This window comes from Schistocerca americana, chromosome 7 (assembly GCF_021461395.2).
Source record: "Schistocerca americana isolate TAMUIC-IGC-003095 chromosome 7, iqSchAmer2.1, whole genome shotgun sequence".
NCBI lineage: Eukaryota > Metazoa > Arthropoda > Insecta > Orthoptera > Acrididae > Schistocerca > Schistocerca americana.
In genome coordinates this window covers 484802999-484817386 of record NC_060125.1, presented here as the reverse complement: position 1 = coordinate 484817386, position 14388 = coordinate 484802999, and the positions used below count along the sequence as shown (strand labels likewise).

General features: G+C 37.1%; 1 protein-coding gene across 1 annotated transcript in view; it reads right to left on the bottom strand.

Annotated features, from left to right (window-relative positions):
• Positions 1 to 14388, bottom strand: part of LOC124622677 (general transcriptional corepressor trfA-like) — a gene marked incomplete at its 3' end in the record, with an annotated part of 45299 nt that overhangs the window by 8404 nt on the left and 22507 nt on the right. The window contains exons 3-5 of the mRNA XM_047148468.1: positions 6934 to 7059; positions 5202 to 5516; positions 264 to 389 (exon numbers count right to left, since the gene is read on the bottom strand). Of these exons, the coding sequence (XP_047004424.1) occupies positions 264 to 389; positions 5202 to 5516; positions 6934 to 7059 (567 nt within the window). The remainder of the gene's footprint in view (positions 1 to 263; positions 390 to 5201; positions 5517 to 6933; positions 7060 to 14388) is intronic.

Below are 14388 nucleotides of genomic sequence, written 5' to 3'. Positions count from 1 at the left end.
ATGCATCCTGCTTCTACTTTTGTATTCTCATATCACGTCATGACTTTTTTAAACAAAAGAACCTTTCTTTCACTATCTATCCCTCTTTCCCAAAAATAGAAGTATTTGAATACTAAAAATAAAACCATTATTTGGCTTGGTGTAAGTCCATTTCTCACTATCTATACTTTCACTATTATTAATGATCTTTCTGTTTACACAGAGACCATTTTACTAGAGGAGAGAGAATAATCTACACTATGACAAAAATAATATTGCGTTACCTTGCCAGACGGTAGTTTCTCATTTACTGTGCTGCTCACAACAGGTGCAGCAACTGCCACCTGTCTGCCATCATTAACTCCAGTCTGCGACCTTAAGGCATCTTTTCCAACTGGTGCCACAACTGGCTGCAAAAGCAATTAATTATTCTGTTAGAATTTCGGATTTATTTCTTTATGTAGTGAATTCTCGAACATTACTATGTACTCCAGAGTGTAAAAAATGTTACCTAAAATTAGCAGGAACAATAACTTAAAAAAAAAAAAAATCTTTCCTGCTCGAATATTTAAATTGTATGTGATTATTCTCATTATCACATCTTACTATTTATAATCAACCTGCTTTTACTTACAAAGTGTCTGTTAAAATCAAATGTGTTCCAAGTGGTGATAAAAATGTAGTTCCCAGCAATGAATGTCAATTTGACAGACTTTCTTTTTGTACCTATCAGGTGGAATTTTTATGCACAAATTTAAATCCTGGAATTTAGTTTTATAGACTCTAACAGTCTATTTATGTGTAGTATTTAAAAGAACCACACAAAATCATGTGCTTTTGTTTGAGCCTAAATTAAAAATTTTGAATGACTTTTGCCTCAAATTTCAGTTTAAACATAGGGGACCCAGAGACCCCACCTCATGGTCTACATTACAGAAAAGTCACCTCATGAGTTAAGGGTTAACAGAAAAATTTACATGAAATGGAGATTCGGACAAAACCAGGTAGGCGGGTCAAACCAGGTAGGCAGGTCAAACCAGGTACCTCACAAATTTTGTGACGGGTGCTTCCATCTAGCGGTTGAACACTGAACACTGGAACTGCTAGCAGCAATCATTTCATGCAAGTGGAGAGAACAGCAGCAACAGAGACGCATGTTTTCTTATTTCTAAGAATTTTTAAAAGTTTTAAGCTGCAAATTTTTCAATTTTGTTCTGTTTGTTTAAAGAGTTTGAAGCAGTATAACGTTGTCTAAAGATAGACTGCATATCTTGATTAAGTTTATTTCACTGCATATTTTGACATTCTTTTCATACACCTACAGCAAAACATAACCTAGTGACGCCATTTTCACGTCAACAAGTCGCTGTTGGGTCAAACCGGGTACCTAAATGTGGGGTCAAACAGGGTAACCGGTTTTACTGACTATGTGGTACCCAGTTTTGCCCCATACCTCAGAAGTAATGTAACATTATTGTTTTGATTGCGAAATAATAGTCAAAACACGCTGAATGAAAAGAAAAAAAACACATAGCTGAGGGATTGTTATTATTACTGGTCATGATAATATAAATATAAAAAACATAAGAATAAAAACATAGGCTCGTCATTCTCTTTCATAAATACAGAACAGGAACGTAAGGCCTATTTGGTTAAATAGGCCTAACCAAATAGGCCGTACGTAGGCTACCTAAATAATTTAAGTACATACGCAACTGAAGTAATACGTAACTAAAGTGTTACGTAATTGAAGTGCATTCATTTGATTGTTTAAATTAGGTTATTATTGCTTTCAAGCTTTTTAACATTATTTCTTGAACAAATAAGCGTAATGTTTCAACAAGCTATCTTCTGTAGGCCTACAGGTTCTCGAAACGTGTTCAAATTCTTAAAGTAACATTGAAAAACTGCTTGACTGGGATAGTTTGACCAACCTAATCTAAACAATATCCTTGTATTCCTCAACTGGTTTTTAAAAAATTTGTTTTGTTTGTCAGTCAGCAATGCCCAGGAATTATCAGAGGAAGACGCAGAGACAGAGCTGGAGCTTGGAATCCATGACTACAGCAATCGAGGAGGTTTTAACCCATGGAAAGGGTTACAAGAAAGCTGCTAGAACATTTGGTGTTCCACAGTCAACACTAGAGGGTAGGGTCAAGCAAGCTCATCTTCAACATCTGTCTTCGGAGGAAGCCTCAGCAAAAGCACTGGGCAAGTACAAAACTATTTTTTTTCCCAAGAACAAGAAAGAGAGCTGGTTAACCACATACTTTTTCTTGAAGAAAGATTGTTTGGAGTCAACCTACATGATCTTCGTAGACTTTCATTTGGGCTTGTGGAAAAAAAAAAAAAATCAGATACCCAACACATAACAAGTTGAGAAAAATGGCTGGAAAAGAGTGGATGTATAGTTTCCTGAAAAGACATCCACAACTTTCTTTGAGGAATCCATCCAGAAAAAACTTCTTTGGCTAGAGAACAGGGATTCAATCAGGTGGTTGTCAACTCTTTCTTTGATCTACTGGATTCAATTCTTACTCGGCATAAAATGAAACCAACAGAGATATACAATGCTGAGGAGACGGGTATTTTGACAGTGCCCAACAAACCGTCGAAAGTTTTAGCCCTTAAGGGTAAAAAACAAGATGGCTCGATCTCTTCAGCTGAAAAAAAATGGCTCTGAGCACTATGGGACTTAACATCTATGGTCATCAGTCCCCTAGAACTTAGAACTACTTAAACCTAACTAACCTAAGGACATCACACAACACCCAGTCATCACGAGGCAGAGAAAATCCCTGACCCCGCCGGGAATCGAACCCGGGAACCCGGGCGCGGTCTCTTCAGCTGAGCATGGTGGTTTAGTCACAGCTGAGATATGTATGAGTGTGTCTGCAAACTTCAAGCCACCGAGGATTGTATTCCCCAGAAAAAGGGAAAACCCTATTCTGATGGATGAGGCACCACCTGGAGCATTCGCAGCTTACCATGAGAGTGGCTGGATAAACAAAGATTTGTTTTTGATATGATTTCAGCAGTTTGTAGATTTTGCAAATCCTTCAAAAGAAAAACCTGTCCTCCCAATATTGGAAGGTCACAGCTCTCATGTTAAGAGTATTGATTTAATTAAATTAGCAAGGCAACATAATGTAATTATTTTGTGCTTTCTCCCCCACACAACCCACTATCTTAACCCCTTGATGAGGTCAGACAGTGGACGATTTCAAACCCTGGTAGACTGGTAACTATTTACCAAATAGGAAAACTATTCAAAGGTCCTTTTACACGTGCAGCTGTAATGCACACCACTCAGAAAGGCTTTGGAAAGACTGGTATTCAGCCCTTTAACAGACACGTTTCTCAGATCACCTGTTCGCGCCGGCAGATACCACTGATCGGCCTGCACCTCTTCAAGATGTGCCTCACCAATTTTTGCAAACCTCTGTAGAAGCTAGCGAAACTGAGGTAGAAATGCCGAAAACACCTCAATCCCTAGAAGCAGAAGAGATTCCAGAAGAAGAACCCACTGAACAACTCATGGTAGTAGGGGCTGATGGCGGCCAACTAGAAATTTCTTCAGCAAAACCCAAAAGATATACAAGTTGCTGGACCTTCAGGAGGGTCATCGTTTCCATCCATCTCTCCTAAGCTGTTATTGCCTCTTCGTCCAAAGTTAAATTTGGAGACAAGAACCAACAGACCAATGAAAGCAATACGAAAAAAAAGGTAAAACAGTGATACTCACTTCTTCACTATACAAAAATGAACTGCAAAAAGAAGTAAAAAAGAAACAAGAGTGATGAAAAAAAATTGAAAAGAACACTTTTCCAGCCTAGTAGGCCTATGTCTATTAGTAGACCTAAAACAAAATTCCAGAAAGGCAAATGTTCCAAAGTGATAAAATCTGTAGAGAAGCAATCAATCTCAACAACATGTAGCCTGGCGAAAAAAATCAAAGTTGATGTTTGATGAGAGTTCCAGCTCTTCAGACGAAGACAACCCCAAGGAAGCTTGCGTATTTTGCAACAAGTTGTATGCACGGTCTCATTCAAAAGGAGGATGCATTCAGTGCATTTCCTATCATATTTGGGCACATGAGACATGCTCCAATGCCGAAGAAGAGGATGACACATTTGTTTGTGATTTCTGTTCTGTTCTTAGTTGATTAGGGCTAAGTTTTGTTTGCAAAATTTGTTCAATTCTTCAAAATCAATAATTAAATTTAAAGATTTTTTAAATATGCCAATTATGTTTATTTTATAATGTTATAAACTGACAATTTACCTTATAAAGTAAAATTGGCCTAATAACATTGATTTTAAAGTATTTTAGGCCAAAATATTTAGTAAAGGATCTTATAGGAGTCTAAATTATTACACTTATTGACAATTTCGAAGTTTGTATTGAGTTAAAAGGTTTCCACCAAAAGTTTTACAATAGTATACATTGTTTTGTATTGATTTAAATGTGTACCCGATTTTACCCACCGCACTGGGTACAACCGGGTTTTTGCACCTGCTGAACAAAAAAAACTGTGTGTTAATTTTAAAATAAAAACATAATAATATGTTGATAACAAATAAGTCATAAACCTAAAAAACTATGGTTTGTTGATCTATTGCTAATATATATGTTTTTATATCAATTTTAAGTTATCGTACCAGGCTTTGTCCAACTCTCCCCTACTTCATTTCTCATTTCCAATCTCAGGGCTATGTCCCATAATGTTAAAATTATTTTTTATACATCCATACAACATCCATGCTAGCTAAGCAGAAGTTGCTTCACAGAGAATTTTCAATGAAAATTCATCTACATGCACATGAATGAGAGATATTTAGTGCGCTATCTTACAATGTGAACACAGTGTTATTACGCGCACGCGCACGCACGCACGCACACACACGCACACACACACACACACACACACACACTAGCATCCCACACTTTCCATCCATAAAGAATGGAAAACATCACTTATCAAAACACAAAAATTTCCAAGCCGTTGCTGTCCAATTTCACTACATAAAAACAGCAAAAACACTGCTTCATTCAACACTAACTTCTATCCTCCTACATTTTACTAAAAGTGATGATATGTAACAGCAAAAATATTTTAGCTGAAATAGCAGAATTAAGAGTCTTAAATCATTTGTGAAGGTAAATAAAAATGAGAATTATAATGCCTGGTTAATTTTTTAAAAAATCATGAATGAACTGACCTGAACTTGGTCTGTATGCAAGTTGCCTGTTTGTCTTTCCAGCTGTTTTTGCTGCTCCTCTAACTTTGCCTTTGTCTGAAGTAATTCCAGTTCTAGTTTTCGCTGCTGCAGTTCCAACAACTCTTTTTGTTTCTTCAGCAGCTGTTCACGCATTTCAGCTTCTGAAGCAGCAGCTGCAGCAGTACTTGACACAGCAGAAGGCCTTCGCAAGGCTGGGTGTGAAGAAGGCCTGAGAGTTGGAGCAGGCGCAGCATTAACTGCAGCAGCAGCGGCAACAGTAGGAACAGCTGGAGCGGCACCAGGAACACCTGTAGACTGCGGTGCCACTTTGGACAGAAATCTTGGATTTATATGTATCAAGTTAGTAGGTTTTGGAGCAGTGATAGGCCAAGCAGGATCGATTGAGCTGACTCTCAGATCCACAGCATAAAGCTTCTTGGCAGGAAAAACATCATTCCAAGTCTGGCGCAACTTGAACATCTGGGCTCTTGTCTTCTCATCCACCTGTGGCAACCATATCTGATATGGAGACTTTTCATCTAGATGCTAACTTACAATAACACGAAAAATAATAAAATGGCGGAACTTCCGTGAGGGGGAGAGAGAGAGAGAGAGAGAGAGAGAGAGAGAGAGAGAGAGAGAGAGAGAGAGAGAAAAAGGTAGAGAGAGAGAGAGAGAGAGAGAGAGAAAAAGGTAGAGAGAGAGAGAGAGAGAGAGAGAGAGAGAGAGAGAGAGAGAGAGAGAGAGAGAGAGCATCGCTTCCTGGAACAGATTGTTAAGTGAATGAAAATGGTAAAAAAATCTGAGCCTGTAGTTCATAAATCTATTCAACAACTTGTAAAGGTAATAGAAGTCAAACATAAGCAAGAACACCCCAGACAATCATGGCTGTCTTTAATCTCACAAAACAAAATGTTACATTACATTTAATTAACCCACCAGAAGTTGACCTTAAAATATGCACTATCTACACCTAATGAAAGAAAAATTGTTATACTCTTCATAGTAAGAATGACTGGAGTGAAAAAATACTTGCAATAACAATTTTCATTCAAGTGACTTTCTAGAAAGTAATTATGATTTTCTTTTTTATGTTTTTAAAACTAAATTTATGAATAATTGGTTGTAAACAAATACATGTCTAATATAGTTACTAAAATGCGTGTTTTCATAATCACAACAAACAATAGAAAGCAATAATTTGTCAGGAGACTTAAAAAATTTGTTAAGTAAAACTAACACATCACAAAGTAAAATCCAAATTTTCTTGTGCTTGTTTCACATATGGTACTTTACTCAAATTAAGATGTTAGACCACATTTAAATAACTTGACCTTCATTGCCTTTTTCTTAATTTTGTTCAGAAACAGCTTTCCGTTACCCATAACCAGGATTTCAGTACAAGTGACACTCCAGGAAACCATTCCATAAGTAGGGAAGTTAATCTCACTCTCCTCACTACACTGTTAGTTTGTAAGAGGAAAAACAATTTCAAGAAAACTATAAGTCCCTAGTATTAAAAATAAATTACTATTACCAAAAAAATCAAGATACATTTTTTAAAGAAAAAAATACATAAGCCGTTTTGGAGACAGAAGCTACAAGCCCATCAAATAGAACCAAGTTCAAACTGAATATTTTCACACACATTGAAATCCTATTTGGGGAAAAGTATCGTTTTCCAAAGACTATCAAACACTCAGAGAAATTTATATTTTTGGAATATACATACCTTTTCAAACACGCTGCAGAATGTTGATACAATGTTCTGGGTGAAGAGTGGAATGTAGGCATGTCCAACATTCTTGACGATGGAATCGATGAGATAGAGAACAGGCAGCTTGATATCACTCGGCACCTAAAGGAACACAACAAAGTGGTGTGGGGCCGCTGACCGACGTGTCGGTCAAAGTACCCCGCGTAGCAGAGACGTGAGACGCCTGACGGCCTGGTGCAACAGTGCTGTGCTGTGCTCTGTGGTGGTGGCTGATCACAGCCTGCAGCCACCTCAGACCAAAATTCAGTTTCCTAACAGTTATCACTAAACTGGTATGAAAATTAAACAGAAAAGCCTATTACAGAATACATTAGTTTTCTGCAGAATCCTTGACAGAATATAACAAATGTGCATAAACTATTCAATGAACTGAATGACTCCAAATAGCAAATAAAGAATCTCAAAGTGCCATAAAGGTATTCATAAGTACCCAGTGTTCAAACCAAGATATGAAGAAACAGTCAAACTTACCAAGAGGCAATACTTATGAATTCTGGAATGTTAAATTTATTTCACTACATATTTTGCCCTTAAAAGATGTATGCTTACATACTTTAAAAACCACCCTGCATGTACATTATGTTGTTGTAATAAACCCTCAAAACAGTGTGTGTCCAATTCCAATATGTAGTTGATTTAGTTTGCACCTACTTCAGATTTCTTGACAAAGACAAAATATCTTCCACTGTACCACTCATTTGCACGAAACATGGTAACACCACACTGTCTCCATAAAACAGGAAAAAAATGAAGGAAACAAAGCACCACAAGTAGCCAGATGTGCATGAAAGTAACTATTTATAGAAATGCAGTAGGTTTGCCCAAAACTGAACAGCTGATGGATTCATCACTAATTTACATACATACAGTGGCACTATGTATATTATTTATACATCCTTTGTTTTGTATATGCCTCCTTTGTTTTCTAAACATCTTTCATGCAGGACCTTTGGCCATTTCGTGTGAAGTGATGACTCACTGGTGCTAAGATCACCAAGTACAACATTATCGTCCTATAGCTTGCTCACGGAAGAAAAGCTTACAAAACTTCAAATGAATATTGAAAAGCATTCTGCATTAACTCAGTTTAATCTATTTAATTTCCATACCAGTTCCAATCACAAGTTTGGAAACTAAATTTTGGGGATACATCATGAAATCATGCAAAACACTTTCTTTAACTTGATGCTCTTATCTATACTTCTTTGAACGCCACATCCTGCTTCATAGCTCCTTTATTGATATGTGGTAGTGAATCCTTAAGGTTAGCAATATGAAGCTTGTGCTGTTCTGGTTTCAATGAATCATTTGTAACAAATACTTAATAATTCGACTTCCCACGGCTCTCTCCAATATCTTTTTCAGCACTTTATTGGTGTGACAGGAAAACCATAGGATTTGTGTTGTACCCACTGTGTGCATTAGGAACTTCTCCTAAGACATTATCTGAGTGAATTTGATTTTTATGATTAAAAATACTACCCATCAGGACATTCACTTAGTTTCCAGATCCATACTCTTCTGTTCAAGGAAAAAAAGATGCTGGTATAATGTGGGTAATTAACTCCAAGATGCCTCCTTATTATTCCTGTATATTGGTTAGTTTTAACTATATAATGTGGCAGGACACACAACCTCAAAAGTTGGGGTAACCATTTAAAGCAACATGTATGTCATTCACAAAAGGTTAACTAACACTACGTTCCATTCTTCAATAATAATTGAAGAAGCTGTTTTCATGAGGAAATCATTCTGTATTTGCCATTAAATCTTTTATTTAAAGAACCACAAATACAAGAATTCTTGTGCATGTTTTACATTTCTGTATCTGTATGGCCATACAAGATTTTAATACTACAGTTGTCTGCCTACTTCAGTTTTGATATGATCAGAAATACTCTTACGCAATTCATGTTTATCTGAGGGTGTGTACAGTTGAACAATGAAATAAACTCTACGTAAATGTACAGTACACTTCACCCTTATCTGTTTACAAATGTGTTATAGTGGGTAGACTGTAAAGAGCAGAATGACCTGAAGCATAAACAGGATGACCAACTACAGTGTGTACGAATTTGTAGTTTTAAATCTTCATTTGCCTTCTTACAGTTTACTTTTCTATGACTCCAATATTACTACATTAGTGTACCAGGCATAAAAAATTCTTGTGCTACATCTGTACATTCATTAAAAATTAAAAATAACTGTCACATTGCATTATAATGTGTCCCACAGAATTCTGATTATGTGATCTTAGCAGGTAGTTTTTGGATGGATGGACGTTTGAGTTGAGAGAAATAACACACACTATGAAAGTTGTTGAATTATTCTGTCATAGACAAGGATGAAGCAGTAGAAAGCCAATCTGACAAAATTATGTCCAAACTATATTAATTACATCTGATAAATTTATTTAGAACACCAATAAAATTATCAATTATCAGTTTGACTTTCTGAGCTGAAAGGTCATATCAAATGGGTGTCAAAAGGAACAGACAAGGCCAAATGTCAGTGGACAGTCATGGTAAATCAGTCTCAAGGATTAAGCAATTTATGTAAAGGTTTCCAATGTAAAATTAGTCGTACTTCAAGTGGGACCACATTTCTTGTTTCTACAATTATTACGAAGGCAGCACTAAATGAAATGCCTGACATACTGAAGTTCTTTTGCAGAATAATTCACCATGTGTATCACGAGAACATTCACATATTTCACACAGTTAAGGTGGAAGGATGTTTATTCAAAATATTCATATAAAGGTTCAATAAACTTTTTCTGTGACTGGAAATAACAATGAACACAAACATTTCTCCACATAAGAGCAGCTGAAAGTTTATTGCGGGCAGAAATTGAAACACTGTACAACCAAGAAGATGATATATCTTGGCACATACAAATCTAAAAAAAAACTGGCAGGAATATGGATGGGCCAATTAGAACCAACACTGAAAGTTAAATTTTACTTGTTTGAAAAAATCTAAAATAATTTAATATTGTACAGCACACAAATCAGATAATGAATATTAAATTTTGAATACACTTTAAACTCTTTGAGCAAGTAATACAATATAAATGAAATTCACATTGAATTAGTTTTACAAAGTGTTAATGTTCTCACCATATGTTTAATAATAAATGAATAACCATGTACAAGACAAAACCTTCTAGTTGCTTGTATTGGGCTAAAAGCCAGTTTCCTTTCCTTCCTCTACATTCATTCACTAGTCTCAGCACTGTATAATGAAGCAAGGCAGATACTTGCCTCATTTCTTTATATCTTGAAACAAGAGAAGTACTATGTTAATAATTCATTTTAACTTGAGTTCTAGTTACAGCTGTGCATATGTCTTATAACAGCAACCACTGATACTCCTTAACTGGTAATAATGTTTCCAGTAATATAATATGTATGTATACAGAGAATTTCCAAGAATCTTATGCATTTGTGGCCATCATGTGTATATGAAAGAAAGAGAAAGATTCCAAAATATTTACTTCTTTACGTTATTTGCTTCATTCATTTATTGCACATAGTAATAAGCCCTGCCAGCCTTTGTAGCATGCGATATACTTTAATTTGCTACTTGGATGGCCCAAAAACTGTGTAGTCTATAATTACTCAAAGGTGTGGCAGTTTCATTCAACTGTATCCTCTTCCAACAACATTAATTAGAAATTTCATCTCTCAATCACAGAGCATTGTATCTAACATAACAGTGAATCATGAGATATTTAACATTGTGATGAACATTAGAGAGAAAGGTGTGCACTGAACTGTGGTTTTGACCCTGATCTCTGTCTTTCTGTTGGAAATGAGAGGAATCTGGTGGTAAGCTGAGTGAGACAGTGTCATATGACCATACAGGATTTCTTGATAGAATTGTTTGTTTACCTGTTACGACAATATACTTCATCAAAAATGTGTTAGTCAATTCTTGTAAGTTTGAATGGCATTCTAGGTAGTGCAATTAGTATCACCGTGCTTGAAAAGGAAAGTTACAAGTTCATGCTCCATTCTAGCATACGTTTATAACTTGCCATGAATGTCACATGACCTCAAATGATTTCAATGTCACTTGACTATATACGGAGTGAACCAGAAATCCACCGGCAGCCTTTCATGTTGCACTGAAAACCATGCACAATAGTCCGTATGCAGTCTGTGACTTCTTTGCATTCAATCATGGTATGCACCAAGTGTTATGGATTCACTGAATGCAAGGAACAGAAAGCACAATTGACATCTTCAACTTTGGTAGTCCTGCCTTCCTCAGTTGCGTGTAATATTACGGTATATTGATAATTTTTACTTATGGACCGTCTGACAGCAACTGAATAAAACACAATTTTAGTACCATACGCGTTTCGCCTTTATTTTCTGCAAGGCATCATCAGTGGCAGGTTGCGTGGACAATTTCTTACATATTACGCTCCTGCTGCATTTTTGGTGTTCTTCTTCTTCTTATGAACGCCAATTTGCGGTTTTTTCCACATTCCATAGCACTATGCACTGAACGCTTGTTTTAATGCATTAAAGATACATATCGATTACCAGCTGATGATAACATTTTGTGCTACCTTCCTTTACATGAAAATGATTTTTAAGTGCTAATAATGCAAATTTAGTTACCTTTTTAAGGCATTAGTTGAGAGTTACAGATATGCATATTCAATAAAATCCAGGATAGCTGCTACTCACCATATAGCGGCAATGCTGAGTCGCAGATAGATACAACAGAAAGACCATCAGAAAGTCTTCTCTTCACAAAATATTACCGCAATGAGCACACAATCTCAAGTGTCTGACCAAGCAAATGAGCACACAATCTCAAGTGTCTGACCAAGCAAAACAGAAACAGATTGCTGAACCTTCAGGTATAACAACCACACTTTTCTACACACTTCCACTGCAAGCTCCAGACAGTCTTTCACTCAAAATAAACTTGCCGCACAGACAAATAATGCACACAATGAAACAATGGGAACTGTTGGGTTATTTGCTGCAAGCATTGTCTGCAACTGTGTACAGTAGCCATAGCAAAGAGATTTGAGAATGGTGAACGGAACAGATGGTTCAACCAAGCACATTCTCCGATTGGCTGTTCCTACAGTATCAGCCCAGTAAACATCTAATGTTTATCACTCTGTAATTCTGATCCAGGTATAATCCTTTGTGTTTCTTCACCCTGGAATTTTCTCTGCAGTTATGAAATAATGACATGGGCTACATTCAAACAGTCGTGCTGACTGACTGGTCTCTACTCTTTACAGTGACACAGCCAGATCATTTCATCCATATGTTATAGACGTGTTAATTTGATTCCCTGTAACCAATACACTGTGTGCCAGATGCACACAATACTAATTCAGAACCACTGTCCCTAAGATCTCTCACCACACACTGTTGCAGACATACTGAACAACGTTTTACTAGATTGCAATGTATGTAATGTATTTCAACTTTCCTCTGCCATGGCCTACAGTCCTATTAAAATTACCTGATAGTTGACATCTGTTATTCACCACTACAATGCTGCCACAACCGTTGCCAGCTACCGATGGGTTATAGCCTAACACAAAACACGGTGGGTCACCTTACAAATACTGTTAATGTGTAATATTCGGAGCATTGTTGGAAATGGCTGCCATGACATATGACGGAAGTAGGAGATGCTCTGTTGATAGCTGATTTAAGTGACCAGTGACTGACCTGCAGCAGAAGATGTTCTGTAGCCCTGAATTTAAACTTATATCCTAATCTAACCACACCCTTGTGAAGTGGAAGGTGTCCCATGAAAACAGCAACCAACAGTCTGTGACAGAACTAAAATTCCAATCGCTTTTTTCCTGGCATTTAAGGCTAACCTCTACAAGCAAACTTAATACAGATAAATTTCTTAATATGTTCTTTTGCATAGCCAACTTCTGCAGCAAAATTCCACTTTTTGCAGTAAAAGTAAGCTATAATTTCTTGCTGCTGTTGGCTACCTAAAACTGTTCTCACACTGGCTACATGGGATGCAGCAATACCAACTGATGAGCAGTCCTAGTTGGCACTTGGTTGCAGATTGTAGGGGACACTAGCAGATTCCAAACGAAAATACAATGACAGGAAGAAAAATAAGAGCAATTAAAAAAGTCAATACAATGATGAAAATGATGCAGCAAAGTATTAGAGGTAAGAAGTTGTTAAAGCCTTCAGTATCTAGTACAAAAGATTAATGGATGAAAAATTATAATGAAAGAAATGGTATCATTGCATGTGTTGTAGATTTCTGAGAGTCACGGTTAAAAGTACCTTTTGAAGATTGTGTGGCTCGATACATGGATAAACTCCAGTCATTCCGTCAGAAAACACTGGACAGATTGGTTGGTTGGTTTGGGGAAGGAGACCAGACAGCGAGGTCATCGGTCTCACCGGATTAGGGAAGGACGGGGAAGGAAGTCGGCCGTGCCCTTTGAAAGGAACCATCCCGGCATTTGCCTGGAGCGATTTAGGGAAATCACGGAAAACCTAAATCAGGATGGCCGGACGCGGGATTGAACCGTCGTCCTCCCGAATGCAAGTCCAGTGTCTAACCACTGCGCCACCTCGCTCGGTGAATGGACAGATGATATAAGAGGAGTTACTGCTGTTCTCTCAGGAAAGGGCACAAAAATTACTGTCTTGCATGTTGGTACATCATCTGGTTTCACAATGAAATGTCTCCAGGTTTACAAATAGACGAAAACAAGGCACTACCACAAGGAGATGAATCACAATAGTTTTCTGTAATGGTTCAAGGAGGCAGCTACTGGAAAACTTAAATCAGCAGTCACCACTGTAATGGATAATGGCACATACATTCAGTTATTAAAAATAAAGCTCCGATGATGGCAACAAAAAAAGCAGTCATTTTAAATGGTTGAAATGCTACAATGTGAACATTCAGGTCGATTTGTACAAGACGAAGCTTTTAGAGGTGGGAGGGGGGCAGGGGTATACAGTTTCAACAGTATGTTGTTGACAAGGTGGCTAAAGAATGTGGTCACAGCGATCTTAGGCATCGACAGCCAAACTGCCACTTCAATGCCACTGAAATAATTTGCACACAGATAGACACGTGACAACAAGTAACAAGTAACAAAAGCTTGAGTGTGACAGAAGTTCAACAAAAACCACAGAGGAAGCAGTGGCACAAATAACACTAGAGAATTGCAGTAATGTTGCATGACACACAGAAACAGTTGTTAAACATGCCTGAGAAATTTTTACGAGTGTTGAAAGTAATATTGAAAATATAATTATATCATTAAGCAATTTTATTGTCTCTTGCACAGACCAGAGCAGGGGTAAGGACAGTGTTGAGGAACAAAGTGACTGAATTGGGTGGCATTTACCCTTTGTCATAATTTGGCTTTCTTCAGTG